The 22,406-nt window shown below is 45.2% G+C and overlaps 1 protein-coding gene across 2 annotated transcripts in view; it reads right to left on the reverse strand.

Moving 5' to 3' along the window:
• The window catches only part of LOC121283185 (AP-2 complex subunit alpha-2-like), a 133,986-nt gene that overhangs the window by 46,820 nt on the left and 64,760 nt on the right, over nucleotides 1-22,406 (reverse strand). Inside the window, exons 15-20 of one of the 2 annotated variants that reach the window (XM_041197414.1) lie at nucleotides 22,206-22,369; nucleotides 19,825-19,907; nucleotides 17,541-17,630; nucleotides 7,004-7,127; nucleotides 6,725-6,841; nucleotides 5,689-5,758 (exon numbers count right to left, since the gene is read on the reverse strand). In XM_041197414.1, coding sequence (XP_041053348.1) covers nucleotides 5,689-5,758; nucleotides 6,725-6,841; nucleotides 7,004-7,127; nucleotides 17,541-17,630; nucleotides 19,825-19,907; nucleotides 22,206-22,369 — 648 coding nt within the window. The remainder of the gene's footprint in view (nucleotides 1-5,688; nucleotides 5,759-6,724; nucleotides 6,842-7,003; nucleotides 7,128-17,540; nucleotides 17,631-19,824; nucleotides 19,908-22,205; nucleotides 22,370-22,406) is intronic. The other variant, XM_041197413.1, reaches the window with a different exon arrangement.

Below are 22,406 nucleotides of genomic sequence, written 5' to 3' on the forward strand. Positions count from 1 at the left end.
GAAGGGAAGGGAAGTGTCAGAGATGGACCACGTGAAAATGATGGAGGGGTGGAGATTGGAAGCAAAATTAATAAATTTTTCCAAGTCCCAACGAGAGCATGAAGCGGCACCGAAGTAATCATCGATGTACCGGAGAAAGAGTTGTGGAAGGGGGCCGGTGTAGGACTGGAACAAGGAATGTTCCACATACCCCATAAAGAGACAGGCATAGCTGGGGCCCATGCGGGTACCCATAGCCACACCTTTTATTTGGAGGAAGTGAGAGGAGTTGAAGGAGAAATTATTCAGCGTGAGAACAAGTTCAGCCAGACGGAGGAGAGTAGTGGTGGATGGGGATTGTTCGGGCCTCTGTTCGAGGAAGAAGCTAAGGGCCCTCAGACCATCCTGGTGGGGGATGGAGGTGTAGAGGGATTGGACGTCCATGGTGAAGAGGAAGCGGTTGGGGCCAGGGAAATTGTTGATGTGACGTAAGGTGTCAGAGGAATCACGGATGTAGGTGGGAAGGGACTGGACAAGGGGAGAGAGAAGGGAGTCAAGATAACGAGAAATGAGTTCTGTGGGGCAGGAGCAAGCTGAGACAATCGGTCTACCGGGACAGTTGTGTTTGTGGATTTTGGGTAGGAGATAGAAGCGGGCTGTCCGAGGTTGGGAGACTATCAGGTTGGAAGCTGTGGGAGGGAGATCCCCAGAGGAGATGAGGTCAGTGACAGTCCTGGAAACAATGGCTTGATGTTCAGTGGTGGGGTCATGGTCCAGGGAGAGGTAGGAGGAAGTGTCTGTGAGTTGACGCTCAGCCTCCGCGAGGTAGAGGTCAGTGCGCCAGACAACAGCACAACCCTTGTCAGCGGGTTTGATGACAATGTCAGGGTTGGACCTGAGAGAATGGAGTGCAGTAAGTTCAGAGAGAGACAGGTTAGAATGGGTGAGAGGAGCAGAGAAATTGAGACGACTAATGTCGCGCCGAATGTTCTCAATGAAAAGATCAAGAGAAGGTAAGAATCCAGAGGGAGGGGTCCAGGTGGAGGGAGAATATCGGAGATGGGTAAAAGGATCCGTTGAACTGGGAGAGGACTCCTGCTCAAAGAAGTGAGCCCGGAGACGAAGACGGCGGAAGAAGAGTTCAACATCATACCTCCATCCCCCACCAGGATGGTCTGAGGGCCCTTAGCTTCTTCCTCAAACAGAGGCCCGAACAATCCCCATCCACCACTACTCTCCTCCGTCTGGCTGAACTTGTTCTCATGCTGAACAATTTCTCCTTCAACTCCTCTCACTTCCTCCAAATAAAAGGTGTGGCTATGGGTACCCGCATGGGCCCCAGCTATGCCTGTCTCTTTATGGGGTATGTGGAACATTCCTTGTTCCAGTCCTACTCCGGCCCGCTTCCACAACTCTTTCTCCGGTACATTCATGATTACTTCGGTGCCGCTTCATGCTCTCGTCAGGACTTGGAAAAATTTATTAATTTTGCTTCCAATCTCCACCCCTCCATCATTTTCACGTGGTCCATCTCTGACACTTCCCTTCCCTTCCTTGACATCTCTGTCTCAATCTCTGGTGATAGACTGTCCACCAATATCCATTACAAACCCACCGACTCCCACAGCTATCTCGACTACAGCTCCTCACACCCCGCTTCCTGTAAGGACTCCATCCCATTCTCTCAATTCCTTCGCCTCCGTCGCATCTGTTCCGATGATGCTACCTTCAAAAACAGTTCCTCTGACATGTCCTCCTTCTTCCTTAACCGAGGTTTTCCACCCACGGTCGTTGACAGGGCCCTCAACCGTGTCCGGCCCATCTCCCGCGCATCCGCCCTTACGCCTTCTCCTCCCTCCCAGAAACATGATAGGGTCCCCCTTGTCCTCACTTATCACCCCACCAGCCTCCGCATTCAAAGGATCATCCTCCGCCATTTCCGCCAACTCCAGCATGATGCCACCACCAAACACATCTTCCCTTCACCCCCCCTATCGGCATTCCGTAGGGATCGCTCCCTCCAGGACACCCTGGTCCACTCCTCCATCACCCCCTACTCCTCAACCCCCTCATGCCCACGCAAAAGATGTAACACCTGCCCCTTCACTTCTTCTCTCCTCACCGTCCAAGGACCCAAATACTCCTTTCAAGTGAAGCAGCATTTCACTTGCATTTCCCCCAACTTAGTCTATTGCATGCGTTGCTCCCAATGTGGTCTCCTCTACATTGGAGAGACCAAACGTAAACTGGGCGACCGCTTTGCAGAACACCTGCGGTCTGTCCGCAAGAATGACCCAAACCTCCCTGTTGCTTGCCATTTTAACACTCCACCCTGCTCTCTTGCCCACATGTTTGTCCTTGGCTTGCTGCATTGTTCCAGTGAAGCCCAACGCAAACTGGAGGAACAACACCTCATCTTCCGATTAGGCACTTTACAGCCTTCCGGACTGAATATTGAATTCAACAACTTTAGGTCGTGAGCTCCCTCCCCCATCCCCACCCTCTTTCTGTTTCCCCCTTCTTTTTTTTCCAATAAATTATATAGATTTTCCTTTTCCCACCTATTTCCATTATTTTTAAAAAATTTTTAAAAAATCTTTTATGCTCTCCCCACCCCCACTAGAGCTATACCTTGAGTGCCCTACCATCCATTCTTAATTAGCACATTCGTTTAGATAATATCACCAACTTTAACTTTAACACTTATGTGTTCTTTTGTTCTATTGTTGTTGACATCTTTTGATGATCTGCTTCTATCACTGCTTGTTTACCCTAGAACCACACCCCCACTCCACTTCTCTCTCTCTCTCCGCCCCCACACACACAGCTTATATTTCAACTCTTTCTTGGATTCGAACTCAAGTTCTGTCGAAGGGTCATGAGGACTCGAAACGTCAACTCTTTTCTTCTCCGCCGATGCTGCCAGACCTGATTCCTTGCCTTTATCATTTCTCATCTCTACCCAAACTGTTTCTAAATCTTGGTTTCTTAGACTTAGGTCATCCATCTCTATTGTGCTCATACCATCATTAATTAACAGAACCACCTTTTCCTAGCTTCCTGTCCTTCCTAACTGTCATGTACCTTTCAATAGTCAGGTCCCAATCTATGTCATCCTGCAGCCAAGTCTCAGTAATTGCTATTAGATCTTATTTATTTCTATTTGCACTCTCAGTTCACCTGTTTTGTTTTGAATGCTACGTGCATTCATACAAGGAGCCTTTAGTGTTGTCCTTTTATTAGTTTTGTAACCTCTAGTCTTATTTGCTGATTTACCCTTAGATTTGTACTCTCCCTGTCACGGTCAGTTTACCATTTCCCACATTAATACCTTTCTCTCTTGCCTCACATTTACAACACCTCAAATTCTATTCCTCGCCCCTACTATTTAGTGTAAAACCGTCTCTAATTCCCCAGTTATATGGCTCACTAGAACACTGGCCCCAGCACGGTGCAGGTGTGGACCGTCCAATGGTATAGCCCCCACTTTCTCCAATACTGGTGCCAGTGCCCCACAAACCGGAACCCACTTGCCCCACACTAGTCTTTGAACCACACATTCATCTCTCTAATTTTATTCACCCTAGGCCAATTTTCACATGGCTCAGGTGATAATCCAGAGATTACTGCCTTTGAGGTTCTGCTTTTTAATTTACTGCCTGGCTCCTCATACTCCCTACGCAGAACCTCTTTGCTAATTCGACCTATGTTGTTGGCACCTACATGGATGACTGGATCCTCCCTCTCCCACTGCAAGTTCCTCCCCAGCCCTGAGCAGATATCCCAAACCCTGGCATTGGGCAGACAACACAGCTTTATGGATTCTCAGTCCTGGCTGCAGAGAAGTGTCTGTCCCTGACTATATCGTCCCCTACACCACTACATTCCTTTTAATTCCCCCCATTTGAATGGCTTTCTTATCATGGTGCCATGGCCAGCCTGCAGATCCACACTGTAGCCCTCGTTCTTGTCCATACAAGCTGCAAGGACATAGAACTGGTTAATCATTTCAGTAAAGACTGCTCCTCCACAACACTAGCAGGTTCCAGGATTGTTTCTCAAGTGTGCATTTAGGTGCTTCAAGAAAAAGAAGAATAAATCTCTTGAGGTTCAGATTAACCATACACACAGCAGCCTTTCGAAAGCCTGAACCATGTTCGCCACAACCATGGGAAATCAATGAAGTACCTTCTGAAGTGTTGTCACTATTGTAAAGTAGGAAATACAGCAGCCAATCTGCACACAGCAAGCTCCCATATTCTCAGGTTGACTAAAGGATAAATATTGGTCAGAACGCCAGAGATAACTCTGCTGCGCTTCTTTGAAATACTGTAGGGGATCTATTATGCTCATTTCAGAGGGCTGCCGGGGCCTTGGTTTAATATCTCAATAGGAAGACAGTACCTCTGAAAATGCAGTTCTCGAGTGTCAGCCTCGATATTTGTGCTCAAGTCTCTGGAATGGGACTTGAAACCATAACCTCCTGACTCAGAAGTGAGCATTATCAACTGAGTCACAATTGATAAGCTGTGAAAAGAGATTAAATTGTAGGTAGAGTATTCATTAGTAGAAAGTACAAATGGGCTGTGGAAGGAGATAAAATTGGTGGATACAATCTATGATAGTGGGGTGTGCAAACGGTCTGTGGAAGGTGATTCAATCAGTGGGGACAGACCTACAGTAATATTTAGCGCTATCTTAAACAGGTCCCAAATTTACATGCATTTCCACATTCATTTTCTACTTTAAAATGTCACTAAATTGTGGCTAACGAGATGAATATTAAACTTGTTACTGAGTGGAAGGTTTGTTATTAATAAAGTTCAATGGATCAATAACAATCAGAAATGGTCAGCTAATGCAATTGAACTGCACTAACAGAGAGTTTCGTAGTTTGTTAGGTTTTTAATTCTGTCCAACATGCAAACATATGATGTATAGACAATGTACTATACAGGTATTGTTTTTTAATTGGGATTCCATTACACCACTAACTCCCAAAGTTCCAAGAAGACACTGCATAAATCAGAGCCAAATATTTACTTTAAACCAATGTCCCCACTATTATGTGGGCAAGAGTGGCAATCAATTCCACACAGCAAGATCACACAGAGAATGAAGCTAAAGGTGGTACTGGTTTAGGGCTAAACATTGGGTAGGTGAAAAGTGCCACAGGATCATCCACATCCACATGAAACCGGGTATCAGTTTCATGTCTCATCCATGAGAGGATAGAACCAAAAGTGCAAGCTTCTACAAGTGCAGCACTCCCTCAGTACTGACCCTTCAACAGTGTAGCATTCCCCCAGTACTGACCTTCCGACAGTGCAATACTCCCTCAGTGCCGACCCTCCGACAGTGCAGTGCTGCCTCAGTGCTGACCCTCCAACACTGCAGCGCTGCCTCAGCACTTCCCCCCCAATAGTGCAGTGCTCGCCCAGTACTGATGCGGCAACAGTGCAGCACTCCTTTTGTACTGATGCTGCGACAGTGCTGCGCTGCCTGTGCTGACCCTGACAATGCAGGGCTCCCTCAGTACTGCCCCTCTGACAATGCACCAATACCTCAGCAATGCCCTCCAACAATGCAGTGGCCAGAGTTTTACCAATGCGTTGCGGCTGACACTTATGTTAATGCAGAAGCTAACTTTCAATTATGGGGGCAGGGTTTGGCATCATTCCTCAATACAGGTTCAAGTTTGATTTATACCTTTGCTTTTGTCATCTCTGAATCCATTGGATACTTAGCTTTAAATATCTGCTGCACTTCCTGCTGTGCGCTAAGGGACACAAAAAAAATAACCTTTTGTTACTCAAGCTTGCAGGACCCAATTCTCAACATCTACACAGGCCTCATGCTGCATTTATTCCTTCTTCTTGAAGATTGAAGTAACAGTACTTAACACCTGAAACTTAGACCCAAGACACAATCTGAAGAAGCTTGATGAAAACCTGGAGGACATGGGAAATTATTAGCAATATGAAGAAAACAGCACAGGTTCCCCTAAGCATGGAAACTTTCCCTCAGGAGATGAAATGGTGGTATGGAGTTCATGATAAGGTAGAGTGGACATGAGCAGTCAAAAAACTATTTTTAGTCTGCTTTGATTCTTTGCTGCCCAAGAGCAGTATCAGGAGTGAACCTGCTAAAGCAAAGGTCATGGAACCAGGGTGAAACCAGCAGTTTGAGACCAGACTTACAAACCTGGAAAAGTGAAAAGCTTTCCAGCCATAGCCCTAGAAAGACCTCAGAGAGAGAGGCGGCAGATAGATTATCAGGATGGGATCGAAGTCTATGCAGCTTTCCCACTGCTCTCCACTTAACCTTTGCAGGAGCAGGGTTACGTAGCACTGATCGTCCTATAATTGTGAATCAAGAGAATTATGTATTGTTCATCTGGCCATGGAGTACATCACAACTGAGCAAAAACATGGCACCCAAAGTAAGTTTTACAGCTGGATAGTGAACCATGATTCCTCCTCTCTGTTGCTGAGGGTTCACTGTGACCAACTGCAGGATTCTCATCATTGACTCAGCTGACTGTGAGCTGTGACCAGTGGGTTTGCTACAAAGTACTATGTTAGGCAGTGTGTCCACAAACATGGTGGAGCATGTTTTTTTTCAACAGAGAATGCTCAGATATCTGCTTATCTAAGGCTCATACTGGGCTTAAGTTAGTTACACCATCAGGACTTCATATTTCTGCCCAAATATGCTGCAATATTCAGAGTGAAAGGGCTTTCACCTGTTTAACTGTTTCCATCGCCGAAAGAAATCCTCAGGTGACATATCTGTGGGCTGGAAAAACTTATTTACTGAGATGGGCAGCTTGATAGAGATGTTCTGGAGTGCTCCGTCATATCTGCTTTGAATAAAACCAGAAGAGGAGGATGAAGGGACAATCGCAGCAACCTTTTCCTCAACCCGTTCCCCCACAACCATTCCCAACTCCACGTTTCCTCCGTCTAACCCGTCATCACCATTTCAAATTCAATTTGAGGATTGCATTGCAAAAGATGTGTACCTGAACTGAATGCTGAGGATTGGCACCTCGACAAAGTAAGAGATACACTCGATGTTTAGCACCTGCTGAATTTGGGTACCGCCTTCAACTGTGGGATCGACAGGCTTGGTTTGAACATTCAGTCGTGGAGAAGATAGTTAAACAAAACATATACTGAGTGACTAATATGTAAAATATAGAGAGAGCTTCATTCAGCCAAGGGACTGGTTAAAACTGACAAACTTAATGGATTGATCATCTTATTGGGTGAAAATAAAGTGAAAATGAAGCAACATTTCCCCATGGCTCAGAGAACATTGTGGTTTCTCCTCCTACAGCATAGTGTTGGGTTCCCATGACATAAAAAGAAATCCAACACTCTGTACAAACTTTCTTATTTCTATTTTTCAAAATGGATTTTCTACTGAACCAAAAATGATGGCTGCTGCAAGTCACACGACCACAGGGTTGGCCCTTTGTTCTGAGAGCTACCACCAGGAATTACAAGAACAAAAGAATTCCTCTCTCAGGCTATGGAATCTCACATCTCATTATATAGACCCCTTGTAATCAATGAAAGCAGAAATAGTGCAGGCAAACTGGCTCCCAACCAAAACTAGCACAAAGCGGAGAGATCGAAACATGTTATACTGGAAGAGATGTTAATACCCACCAGTCTCTCTCTCTCTTAAGGTGGAACAATGGAATTCTGACCAGAAATGCAGAAACCAATTGTTAAGCTGCCATTAATGCGATATGTCACATGGCCCAAGCCTCTGGTCTATTTGGACAGCATAACATTGCATCTTCAGCCTCACAAGCAGTCTGCTGTTTTAAATCCAACTGGTGAGCCACCAAGAAGCAGCCTTCCAGGCAGAACATCAGCCTGCTCCTCAAGCCTGTTTCTGCTGGATGATTTCTTACCATCACCTGCACAGCTGACCCAGTCGCTGTGTGCCTACTTCATCTTGAGGTATCAGCACCGACTGTAAAATGTATTCTACAACTCCAGTCTTTGGCTAGCTGAATTTGAACTCCGACATGAAAGAATACTTCATTGGACTCTGACTCTGGAAATGACATGAACTAATGTTAACTTTTGTGGTTCTTGTACTGTTACTATCCATTGTTGTAAAACTCCTTTTTCTAACCCCACCCTTTACGGTGTGCACATGAGTCTACATGTATGTGTGCACGTGCATGCATGGTAGATTGGGAAGTTGTGAACACTCCTCCCTCAGGTTTTGAATATCAAATAAACAAACCTTCTGCATTAATCATAACGTGAATTTGCTGTGGGTTATTAGTAAATTAGGTCACACAAGCCGAGGGTTTGGGAAAACCCGCCACGGAATACTCTGAAATAACTCAAAAGACCTTCTGCTTATGGACAGGTGGGGAGAGGAATTAAGTAGTTTGCCTGTCTCTCTCCTGTCCAGAGCAATAGTCACATTGACCAGCATTACTCATCCCACAGGTCCAAATCCGCTGCTTGGTGGTGCTATCAGAGTTACAGGCCACATACAAAGACTCAGTCTCACAGCTTTCAAGGACATGTACTTGGCTTTGTACTTCAGCACAGCCTGAATATTTGACTTGCCTCCAACTTCAACCTGCCCAACCCATCATTAATCCCACTCTCCTTGAGAAACACAATTCACCCAATTCCTTTGGAGATTTCCCTCCAGTTTCCCACCTCATTTTGCCCAACCCTGAACAGTCCGCTTCTACCTCCTTCCCAAAGTCCACAAACAGGACTATCCTGGTAGACCCATCGTTTCAGCCTGTTCCTGCCCCACTGAACTTATTTCTTCCTATCTTGACTCTATTCTCTCCCCTTGTCCAGTCTCTTTGCACCTATATTTGTGATTCTTCTGACGCCTTATGTCATTTCAACAAATTCCAGTTTCCTGGCCCTAACCCTCCCCTCTTTACCATGGATGTTCAATCCCTCTACACTTCCATCCCAAATCAGGATGGTCTGAGTGTTCTCCACTTATTTCTTGAACAGAGACCCAGCCAGTCCCCATCACCCTCCTCCACCTGGCTGAACTTGTTCTCTCATTGAACAATTTTTCCTTTAACTTGTCTCACTTCCTTCAATTAAACGTTGCGGCTATGGGTACTCACATGGGCTCTAGTTATACTTATCTTTTTGTGGGGTATGTGGTACATTGCTTGTTCCGGAGGTACTCGGGCCCCCGCCCTCAACTTTTTCTCCAATACAGTGATGACTGTATCGGTGTCATTTCCTACTCTCACCCGGAACCGGAAAAATTAATCAACTTTGTTTCCAATTTTCATTTTTCCCTCACTTCAGATGGTCCATCTCCATTTCTGGGGATAGGTTGTCTACTAATATTCATTGTAACCACACCCACTCACACAGCTACCTCAACTATGCCTCCTCACTCCCTGTTTCTTATAAGGACTCCATTCCATTCACCCAGCTTCTCCGTCTCCGTCTCATCTGTTCTGATGATGCTTCCACAACAGCACTTCTGACATGTTCATTATTCCTCAACCGAGAATTCCCCCCCGCCCCCCACCCCCCATTGTGGTTGACAGGACTCTCAACCGTATCTGACCCAGTTCCCACACTCCTGCTCTCAGTCCTTCCACATCCTCCCAGAACCATCATAGGATAGCCCTTGTCCTCACTTTTCACCCCAACAGCCTCAACATTCAAAGGGTCATCCTCCACCATTTCCGTCACCTCCAGCATGTTGCCACTACCAAACACATATTCTTTTCCCTTCCCTTCGCAACACCGTGGTCCTCTCTTCTATCATGCCCAATAGCTCGTACCCAGGGCACTTATGCATGCAATCTCAGGAGGTGCAACTTTTACTTCCTCACTGTTCAAGGCCCCAAACATTCCTTCCAGGTGAAGCAGTGTACATGTACTTCATTCAATTTAGTCTCCAATATTCACTGCTCACAATGCAGTCTCCTCTACATTGGGAGAACGTTACGCAGACTGGGTGATCACTTTATAGAATACCTCTGCTCAGTCCACAAGCATGACCCCGAGCTTCCAGTTGTTTGCCATTTTAATTCACTAACTTACTCTCACATTCACATTTGTCCTTGGCATGCTGCAAAGTTTAAGTGACGCTCAATACAAGCTTGAGAAACAGTGCCTCTTCTTCCGATCAGGCATCTTACACGGCCTTCTGGACTTAACATTGAGTTCAACAACTTCAGACCATGAACTCTGTCCTCCATTTTGATTCTTACTTTTTTACCAAGGGCCTGTTTGTATCTTGTTTTCATATTTTTGCTTTCAGGCAGAACTGTTCAATATTCTGCCATGAACACCTACTCAGGACTTATGCTTTGTTTCTTTGCTACAGCCAATACCACTCCCTTTGCCTTTTGTTCCATGACATTTTTGTTATTTAATTTCTCCCATTCTCTAACTGATCCCTCCTTACCTTTTGTTCCACCTGACCCTCCCCACCCCCGCTTTTCAACAGTACAAAAGCCATCACGTTTCTACCTCCCTTCAGTTCGGTAGAAGTCATATATGACTCAAAATATAGGCTCTGTTTCTCTCTCCACAGATGCTGCCAGACCTGCTGAGTTTTTCCAGCACTTTCTATTCTTATTTCACCCAATTGTTGCATAGATTCACAACATCAGGGAGCATCATGCATGAAGACCTGGACACAGTGAAAAGTCACTGCTATTCAGAATAAGACAAATCAATCCACTTTGAAATAAATCTTGGGAATTGCATAGCAAATCTGACATGATCAACTTGTATAATAAAGCTCTGAAGAAGGGTCATACAGGCTCGAAATGTTAACTCCTTTTCTCTCTCCACAGATGCTGGCAGACCTGCTAGTTCCGCCAGGATTTTCTGTTTTTATTTTATGCTATATAATTTATTATTATTACGATCAACTTATAGATTTTAGGAGTAAAGTTGGGATCCAAATCAAGAGTTAAATTTCTAGATAACAGCACAGATGGGTTCCAGGTTGCTGAACTAGCGATGTGAAGCTCCATTCAGTATCACATCGCTTCTATTAAACTGTGCAACCTGTGAACAACTTTCTTGAGCATGCATATATAAATGATTGATCATTACTACAAACTCTTTTCCTTTTATGAGAATAATAGCATTGATCTGTCCCTCCTCCCAACGGCTTAGGTTGAACAGAGTGGGGTGGGTAATGGAGCTTGGGAAGTGCTGAGTTGACTGCAGTTAACATTAATGGTGTCAGCATCCCTGAACTGGAAGGGGTAAAATCAGGTTTAGCTGTGGTATCCATAGGGGTCACAATAACAACTGAAGTAACTTCTAATCATGTGTCTGACTCAGTTGGTAACGCCCTTGTCACAGAATCACAGAATTGTTACATGTAGCAGGTGGTCATTCAGCCCGTCATGTCTGCATTGGCTCTCTGAGTATTTTTAACTTAGTGCCAATCTCCTGCCTTTTCCCCGTAACCCTGCACATTGTTTCTATTTAGATGATCATCCAATGCCCTCTTGAATGTCTCAATTGAACCTACCTCCACCACACTTCCAGGCACTGCATTCCAAACCCTAACTATTCACCGTATGAAAAAGTTTTTTCTCACCTTGCATTTGCTTCTTTTGCAAAACATTTTAAAACTGTGCCCCCTGGTTTTCGATCCGTTTACAAGCGGGGACAGTTTCTCCTTATCTGCTCTGTCCAGACCCCACATCATTTTGAAAACTTCTATCAAGTCTCCTCTCAGCTTTCTCTTCTCCAAGGAAAACAGTCCCAACTTCTCCAATCTGTCTTCATAACTGAAGTGTCTCATCCCTGGATCCATTCTCATAAACCTCTTCTGCGCCCTCTCCAATGCATTCACATCCTTCCTATAGTGTGGCGCCCAGAACTGTATGCAATGCTCCAGCTGAGGTCTAACTAGTGTCTTATATAAGTTCATCATAACCTCCCTGCTCTTGTACTCTATGCTCCTATTAATGAAGCCTCGAATACTGTATGCTTTAGAAACAGATATCTCTACCTGTCCTGCCACCTTTAATGACTTATGTACAAATACACCCAAGTCTCTCTGTTCCTGCACACCCTTTAGAATAGTAACCTTTATTTTATACTGTCTCTCCATATTCTTTGTACCAAAGTGCATCACCTCACATTTCTCCGCATTGAACTTCATCTGCCACCTATCTGCCTACTCTACCAATGTGTCAATGACCTTCTGAAGTTCTACACTGTCCTAACAGTTTATAATTCTCCCAAGTCATCCGCAAACTTTGAAATTGTCCCCTGCACATCAAGATCTAGGTCCATTTATACATATCAAGAGCAGCAAGAGTGCCAATACCTACTCCTGGGGAACTCCACTACAAACCTTCTTCCAGCCCGAAAAATACCCATTAACCATTACTTCCTGTTTCCTATCCCTCAGCCAATTTTTTATCCACATTGCTACTGCCCCTTTTATTCCATGACCTATAACTTTCCTCAAGTCTGTTGTGTGGCACTGTATCGAACACTTTTTGGAAGTCCATATACACACCAACGGCCTTGCCCTCATTAACCAATCCTGATACCTCTTCAAAAAACTGCAAAAATTAGTTAGATATGATGTTCCTTTAACAAATCTATGCTGACTCTTCCAAATCAATCCAAATTTTTCCATGTGCCTATTAATTCTATCCCGAATAATTGTTTCTAGGAGATTCCTCAACACCAAAGTTAAACTGACTGGTTGTAGTTGCAGGGCAGACCTTTACAATCTTTTTGAACAAGGGCGTAATGTTTGCAATTCCCCATTCCTCTGGCACCTCCCTCGAACCCAGGGAACATTGAAAGATTATTGCTAGTGCCTCTGCAATTTCCACTCTCACTTCCTTCAATATTCTTAGATGCATCTCATGCAGTTCCGGTACCTTATCAACTTTAAGTACCAACAGCTTATCCAATACCTCCTCCACATCAATTTTAAACCCTTCTAGTGACTGAGTTTCCTCCTCTGTCACCATAGCCTGGGCAGTATCTACCTCATAGGTAAAGATCGATGAAAAGTATTCAATTAACACCTCAGCCATGCCTCTTTGTGTAAATCCCCTTTTTGGCCCCTAATCAGCCCAACTCCTCCTTTCACCACTCTTTTACCAATGATGTGCTTATAGAATACTTTAGGATTTCTTCTTATGTTAGCTGCCAGCACTTTTTCATAACACCTCTTTGCTTCTCATATTTGCTTTCTCACATCCCTTCTGAACCTTCTAAATTCAGCCTGGTTCTCAATTGTATTTGTGGCCTGACACCTGTCATAAGCACACATTCTCTTCTTTAACTTAATTTCTATCTCCATTGTCATCCTGGGAGCTCTGGATTTGTTTGCCCTAACCTTCCCTTTTGAGGGGACATACCTTGACTGTGCCCAAGCCATCTCCTCTTTGAAGGTAGCCCTTTGTTCAGCTACTGTTTTTCCCATCAACCTTTGGTTCCAGTCTATGCAGCCCAGCTCCTCTCTTGCCCCATTAAAGTCCGCTCTGTGCCAGTTGATTATTCTCATTCTGGATTGAGCAATATCCTTTTCCACTGTCATCCTAAACCTTATGATACAATGATCACTGTCCCCAAAATATTTCCCTACTGTCACTTGATCTACTTGGCCCACCTCATTCCCAAGAACCAGGTCTAGCAGTACCCCCTTTTTTGTTGGACTGCACACATACTGATGTAGGAAATTCTCCTGAATACAATCTAGGAACACTTGTCCCTCACCGCCCCTTACACTACCACTATCCCAGTCTATATACAGGTAATTAAAGTCCCCCATTATAACTACTTAAAAAATGTTTACACCTCTCTGTAATTTCCTTGCAGATTTGTTCCTCTAAATCCTTCCCACTAGCTTGTGGTCTATACATTACACCGAGCAATGTAATTGCACCCTTCTTATTCCTTAGCCCTAGCCAAATCGATTCTGTCCTTGAATCCTCTGACACATTCCCTTTCTCTAGTACTGCAATGTTCTCCTTAACCAAAGTTACCACCTGCCCTCCTTTTTTCCCTTTCCGACCGTTTCTGAACACTTTGTAACCAGGAATATTTAACACCCAGACCTGCCCTTTCTTAAGCCAGGTTTCCATTATCGCCACAACATCATAATCCCACAAGGTAATCTGTGCCTGTAACTCCCCAATTTTATTAACTATACTCTGTGCATTCTCATACATGCAGTGTAACCCTGAATTAGACGTCATTACTTGCACCCTTACTCTGACTCCATCTATTAACTTACTATTCTCCATTTTAGTGCTAGCTGCCTCTCCCAGTATTCTGTGCGCCCTGGTATTCCTCTCTAATATTCTCTCCTGGTTCCCACACCCCTGCTGAGTTAGTTTAAACCCTCCCCAACAGCACTAGCAAAACGACCCGCAAGGAACTCAGCCCTGGCTCTGTTCAGATGCACCCCATCTGACCTGTCCAGGTGCCATCTCTCCTAGAGCCAGTTCCAGTGTCTCAGGAATCTAATGCCCTCCCTCCTGCGCCATCTTCCCAGCCATGCATTCATCTGTCTTACCTTCCTATTTCTGTACTCACTTGCACGTGGCACTGGGAGTAATCCGGAGATTACTACTTTAGAGGTCCTGCTTGCTAATTTTCTACCTAGCTCCCTAAATTCCGATTGCAGGGCCACATCCCCCTTCCTACCTATGTCGTTAGTACCAATGTGGACCACAACCTCTGGCTGTTCGCTCACCCCAACAAGACATCCTTGATTCTAGCACCAGAGAGGCAACAAACCATTCTGGAGTCACCTTGGCAGCTGCAGAAACACCTGTCTGCTCCACTAAAGAATCCCCGATCAGCACTGCCCTTCCACTCTTTTTCCTCCCCTCCTGTACAGCTGGGCCACCCGTGATGCCAGGGGCTTGGCTCTTGCTGCACTCCAAGGATCCATCGCCCTCAAGGTTAGTAGTCCTGGGGACTCCTGCACTGCCTGCCTGTTTCACTTGGACTGCTTGGCAGTCACCCATTCCCTGTCTGCCTGCTTGCCCTAACTTGCAGTGTAACCACCTCTCTGAACATGCTATCCACATAGCTCTCTGCCTCACGGATGCATCTCAGTGACTCCAGCCACTGCTCAAGCTCTGATACGCAGAGCTCAAGCTTGTGCAGCCGGTGATACTTCCTGCACATGGGTTTGTCTGGGTCACGAGAAGTGTCCATGACTCCCCACATGCCACAGGATGGGCATTCCATTTGGCTGAGCTGCCATGCCTTAACCTTAAACTTTTAAATCCTACATAATAAACCTTACCAAAAAATACAGTTCCTTCTTTATTCTCAACTTTAGGAATAGAATAAACCTTAAACACTTAATAGATGCTTACCAGATACTCATCAAACAGCTAGCTTCTTCTTCAACCAATCAAATTACTTCTTCCCTGTGAAATCAGCGCAAGCCGGTTCTGAGCAGCTGACAGGTCCGCCTCTCCGACCATTCTTCCCAAAGGTGAGTGATGTAGGCCTTGCTCCCCAGGCTGTATTTATTCTCTTCCCGCTCCATGTATCTCCCACAGGTCCACCACTCCGACCGCTCTTCCCCAAGGTGAGTGATGTACGCTGTGCTCCCTGAGCCGTATTTATTCCCTTCCTGCTCCGTGTATCTCCTGCAGGTCCGCCTCTCTGACTGCTCTTCCTGAAAGTGAGTGATGTAGGCTGCGCTCCCTGGGCTGTATTTATTCTTTCCCCGCTCCGTGCATCTCCCACAGGTCTGCCATTCCGACCACTCTGCCCGAAAGTGAGTGATGGACTGTTGGACTGAAGGCCATAAGCTTGAGACTGAGCCCATGACTAGAATCACAGCTGAGTGCAGTACTGAGGGAGGGCTGCTGTATCAGCTATGTCTCTCTATTCATGAGATATTAAGCTGAGTCTGTACGTGCTGACGGCACAACTGAACTACGAAGATACAAGACCATTATTCAAAGAGTGAGGTGTGTGGGGTGTTCGGGGCCAATATTCATCCCACAACCACCACCAGCAAAAGTAAAATTTGCCAGCCAGGCATTTGATTCATCGAGGGTGAAATGTATGAAAATTTCGAAGAAATCTGATATGGTATTTAGATAAATGCAAGCTCTTTCAACTTTTCAAAAAAAAAGGTGCACTTCCTGTAATTAAACAATGAGACATGCACATAATAAATTCCTCTCATTTAATTCAAATGTCCTCATTAGCATCCAGTGATCACTGCTGGAAAGGAGCTGTGTGTCTGTGCGTGTATGTGCTACCCACTCTCCTCTTTGCCTGTGCAGGGCCTCACTGCTGGCACTCACCTCTTCAATACCCATGCTGGTACATACCATCCTCCCCACCCACACCCTCCTCAGCACATACCATCCTCCCCATCCACACCCTCCTCGGCACATACCATCCTCCCCATCCACACCCTCCTCGGCACATACCATCCTCCCCACCCACACCCTCCTCAGCACATACCATCCTCCCCATCCACACCCTCCTCGGCACATACCATCCTCCCCATCCACACCCTCCTCAGCACATACCATTCTCCCTGCGCACACCATCCTCCCCACCCACACCCTCCTCGGCACATACCATTCTCCCTGCGCACACCATCCTCCCCACGCACACCCTCCTCGGCACATACCATCCCCCCGCCTACACCCTCCTTGGCACATACCATCCCCCTGGCCTACACCCTCCTCAGCACATCGCATCCTTCCCGCCCTCCCACACCCTCCTCGACACATCCCATCCTTCCCGCCCGCCCACATCCTCCTCGGCACATACCATCCTTCCCCCTCCTCCCACACCCTCCTCAGCACGTACCATCCTTCCTGCCCACACCCTCCTCGGCACATCCCATCCTTCCCGCCCACACCCTCCTCAGCACATTCCATTCTCCCTGCCCACACCCTCCTCGGCACCTTCCATTCTCCCCGCCCACACCCTCCTCGGCATATATCATTCCCCCTGCTTGCTCACATCAGTAAGCATGTGCTGTCCTCCCTGCAAGCATGCCCTGCCTCTGCATGTGTATCAAGGTCAGAATCAAACTAAGCTGGGATACCTCTTTCCTGAGACTGCTCCATTGACACATGGAGACTGGCCAGTGATGGGCATGTGCAGTGCCACTCCTTTAAACAGGTGATGAGCAGCAGAAACAATTAACTACAAGGAGATACCAAACAGCTATCACAAGTCAAGAAGAAAGAAACACACATAAGACTGCTTGTTTGAATGCTGTGCAAGCCTGGGAAATATAGTTTAGCACATATTTTGGGGAGACGAGGAGGAGAAAAAAAAGACAAGGAAACCCATTGGATCATAACCATCCCCTTTTCCAATTCCAAACACAAGCAGGGTGCTCTTCATTTCAATCTGCATCCATCTGTAAAGAATTTGGGCAAAACCTGCAATTGCTGCAGGTGCAGATAATCTGCAGCTATCAAGTGGAAACGGTGCAGCTCATGTACTGAATAGAAAAGGATCAACAAAAACATTTCATCAGCCAGCTCAAAGGCCCGCCTCTATTTTCAAGAAATTTTTTCATGCAAAGGATATGGACTAGAAGGTTTCCGGGGTAAGTAACCACCGAGGTAAAGCCGATGAACTTGGTAGAAGTCTTGTTACCATAAAAAATGTACATTCGACCTGTAGACAGTAACAAAGGCTGCGTTAGCAGACACAAATCACTCAACGATCCCCATTCATCTATGTACTAGTTAAGAGGGGATTACCATATTTTTCAACTTGTGTTTGTAAGATCAACCTCATTCTCAAAATATACATGTTTCCACAATCCCAGATATTTCCAGGTCATCCCACAATCCATATTGATGGAAAAAAGAGACATGCTCTCAAAGCTTTTCACCTTACACTTATCAGGACAAACGCAAGATTTCAAAGGGAGCGACAATTTAGAATGTAGGATCCTAACTAGTTGGCAAGTCAATTATGATTGGTTGAGAATGCATCAGGGAACTGTTGTGCCCCAGCCTTTTGTTTAATTCAAAAAAGGCCCTGGACATACTCCTTTATATAATATCCTTTATTTTTTCTAACATTAGATATGATCCTGCAATTGGACAGCACTTGCTGAGCAATCCCAATTGTGCTAAGAATCATACTAACAACCAATTTAATAATCACAACTGTTACAGCACAGGAGGCCATTTGGCCCATCGTGTCAGCATCAGTTCTAAATAAAGCATACAGCGTTCTAGGTGTTATTAATAGGGGCATAGAGTACAAGAGCAAGAAGGTTATGTTAAACTTGCAAAGGGCACTAGTTCAGCCTCAGCTGGACAGAATAGGGAGAAACTGTTCCCACCCATGAAAGGATAGAGAATGAGAGGGCACAGATTTGAAGTAATTGGCAGAAGAAGCAAAAGCAACATGAGATTAAATTTTTTCACACAGCGAGTGGTTAATGTCAGGAACGCACTGCCTGAGTGTGTGGTGGTGGCAGGTTAAATAGAGGCACTCAAAAGGGAATTAAACTGTTATCTGAAAAGGAAGAATGTGCAGGGTTACAGGGGGAAGGCAGTAGGTGAATTTCTTTAATATTATCGATCGGGTTCGCAATATGGCTCACTTACCCTTGCTAAAAGTTACATATATTCATATACAGGGGCCTGTTCTCAACAGGCAAAAAGAACATGTCCAGACAATGCGCCATTTTGAATTAAACAAAAGGCTGGGGGAACAACCGATCCCTGGTGCATTTGCCATGGCAACAATCATTGTCAACTTGCCAACCAATAAGGACCCTTTGCCCATTGTTGCTCCCTTTGAAATTTGGCATTCTTGCAGCTGTCCTGATGAGTACAAGACAACAAAGCTTCCTTTTTCAGCAATAACCCAATAAAAGCACTGCAGGAAGTGCATTATTTTCAGCACTGTGCTGAAAATGAACTAGGATTCAACATCAGTTCCTGATCAAGTACAAATCAGGAGAGGCTTCATCTGAAGTAGTCAGCTAATGATAACAGCCAAACTGGAATCAGTGGAGCATTGATACAAGTGTAACAAGTGTTCAACTTGAAGCATCCTGCAATAAACAGAACATTTTCTCCCTTCTCCTTTCTACCATCAACTGAACCCCCTCTAGTCCTAAAGGTGATAGTGATATAGTTCCATGAGCACAAATGTCCATCCTCTACTCATCGAGACAATGACAGCTGGAAAGCTATTGAACTGCTGGAGCAATCATAGCTGGACCTGATCCAGACATGTCCCCATAGCCACACACTGTCTCTTCCAGCAGGGTCGGCAATATCCTATCCGTAAAATCATAAGTCAGGCAGAGAAAGAGAGAGTGAGCACATATCTTAAGTGTCCAAAAGCTAACAGAACAGCCCTAATATCAGGAAAGGGTTCTGAAAGTGTGCACTTAGCATAATGTGTCATTCTATGATATGCTATTAATCTTACATAAGGCACCTACCCTCATTGCATCCACAGACACATCACTGGAGCCTGGTAACAGCAGAAAAACAAGAACGCCACATTCTCAGAGTTAAATATGAGATGAAAAACGTAACAGCTGTGCCTAAAATAATTCCAGGAAATGCTGGTAACAGACAGAAGGCCAGTCAACACCGGACAACCAGCATTTCTAGCAGCTCCCCATCTGTGCGTTATGAGGTACAGTGAACAGCTCACCAGGCCCTTCTCTTCAGATCTTGCTGCATCAGCTCTGTAATTCTATTATTTAATCCATGTTTGCACTTCAGTCAGATTCAAAAAATGCAGGAGGACTGGACAAAGCAAGGAAAATCCATGCACCGTTCTGCAGGCAGCAAATAAGGAGAGAGAGGGAAGGGAAGAAACAAAGAAAACTCACCCAAGTTCTGTCTAAATTCAGATTTCACGCCAATCTGCAAAACTTGGTTCTCAAATAAGATGCCTTTATTTTTACAAACAAACCTGAAAAAGAGAAAAAAAGAGTCAGAAGAAACAGAGAGAGGGAAACCTAAAACATGGATTCCTTCTTTCTCTCTCTCCTTGCTCGACGGCACGAACTCTATCAGAGTACAGCTCCAGCTTCCTTCAGAACCTCATCCAAAGTGTCCATTATTCACATGAGCCTAAACCAGTGATGCGCACTGCGTTTCAGTGAGCAATAAACACTGTTGTTTGGCCTGGAACCTCAAGATACATACGAAATACTAATGTCCATGCATGTGAACTTTAAATGTTCTGTGTATTTATTGGTTAAAAAGATAAAATGAAAATCAGTGCTTTACTTCCTCATTGGCTGCAAGATTTTTTCTCAATAAATATATATGTGAAGTATATTTACCTGGATTGTTGAATGTACATGAGGTGCTTCTGACTAAAATGACTGCAATTAGTTAAAGCAGCATTGCCAAATTGAGATATGCTTGAGAATTTCACTTCACATCTGTCTTCACCCAAGAGAATGAAGATGAAGGCATGGAACTCAGGGAAAGAGACTGTGAGGTTCTTGAGCAAATTGTTATAGGGAGTGACAAAGTATTGGAGGTGCTGGCAGGCTTAAAAGTGGACAAATCTCCAAGTCTGGATGATTTGTATCCCAGACTGCTGAGGGAGCAAGGGAGGAGATCACAGGGGCTCTGACCACGGGGGAGATGCCAGAGGACTGGAGAACAGCTAATGTGGTTAACTTATTTAAGAAGGGTTGTACAGATAAGCAGGGAACTACAGACCAGTGAGTCTCACGTCAGTGGTAGGCAAACTATTGGAGAAAATTCTGAAGGAGAGAATCTATCTCTACTTGGAGAGGCAAGGTTTGATCAGGGATACTCAGCATGGCTTTATCAGAGGGAAATCATGCCAAACAAATTTGATTGAATTTTTTGAGGAGGTGATCAGGTGTGCAAATGTGGGTAGTACAGTTGATGTAGTTTATATGGATTTCAGCAAAGCCTTTGACAAGGTCCCACATGGGAAATTTATAAAGAAGGGTAATTTGATAAAGTGGATTCAATATTGGCTTAGCTGTAGAAGACAGAGGGTGATGACAGAAGGCTGCTTTAGTGACTCGGAGCCAGTGTCCAGTGGCGTGCCACAGGGACCTGTGCTGAGTCCCCTATTATTTGTCATTTATATAAACGACTTGGATGACTATGTTGGGGGTAGGATTAGCAAGTTTGTGGATGACACAAAGATTGGCCGGGTGGTTAACAGTGAGGTTGAGTGACTTGGGCTACAGGAAGGTATAGATGGGATGGTCAAATGGGCAGATAAGTGGCAGATGTAACTTAACCCTGAAAAGTGTGAAGTGATACACTTTGGAAGGAGTAATTTGACAAGGAAGTATTCAATGAATGGCATTACACTAGGAAGTTCTGAGGAACAAAGGAACCTTGGCATGTGTGCCCATAGATCTCTGAAGGTGGAGGGGCATGTTAGTGGGGTGGTGAAAAGGGCATATGGGACACTTGCCTTTATCAATCAAGGCATAGATTACAAAAGTAGGGAGATCATGTTGGAGTTATATAGAGCCTTAGTGGGGCCACAGCTGGAGTACTGTGTGCAGTTCTGGGTGCCACATCATACAAAGGATGTGATTGCACTGGAGGGGTTGATGAGGAGATTCATCTGGATGTTACCTGGGATGAAACATTTAAGTTATGAAGAGAGGTTGCATAGACTTGGGTTCTTTTCGTTGGAGCAGAGAAGACTGAGGGGCGACCTGATCGAGGTGTACAAGATTATGAGCGGCATGGACAGGGTGGATAGGGAGCAGCTGTTCCCCTTAGTTGAAGGGTCAGTCACAAGAGGACACAAGTTCAAGCTGAGGGGTAGAAGGTTTAGGGGGGGATGTGAGGAAAAACTTTTTTACCCTGACGGTCTGGAATGCGCTGCCTGAGAGGGTGGTGCAGGCAGGTTGCCTCACAACCTTTAAAAAGTACCTGGATGAGCATTTGGCACATCATAACATTCAAGGCTATGGGCCAAGTGCTGATAAATGGGATTAGATAGGTAGGTCAAGTGTTCCTCATGTGTCGGTGCAGACTCAATAGGCCGAAGGGCCTCTTCTGCAACGTGTGATTCTGTGAACTTTAACACCTCTAACACAGTGAACAAAAAGACAGTTTCTAATGTACCCAGAGGCCTGTATATATTTCCAACGTGTAATTCCAGGATCGCCCACTCAGAACTAAAAGTGTGTGGTGTGGAGCAAGCAGCTTTCAACCCAGACTCCCAGTAATTCCACACATCCACATGAACAGTTACCTCACAAAACTGTCTTCAGCACTGGTGATCTGCGAGATGACCCCAGGGCTCATGCTCGAGAACACGTCCACCAATAATCCACCTGCAGATGGATACGTGGGGGCTGAATTCACCAAATGGGCTGATCCAGGACTCAGGAGATCAGCAGACAAGGATGGAGAAGCCTGTAAAAGGAACAAGTATTACAACAGTCTTAAAGAA

The sequence above is a fragment of the Carcharodon carcharias genome, chromosome 10 (genome assembly GCF_017639515.1).
Source record: "Carcharodon carcharias isolate sCarCar2 chromosome 10, sCarCar2.pri, whole genome shotgun sequence".
Taxonomy (NCBI): Eukaryota; Metazoa; Chordata; class Chondrichthyes; order Lamniformes; family Lamnidae; genus Carcharodon; species Carcharodon carcharias.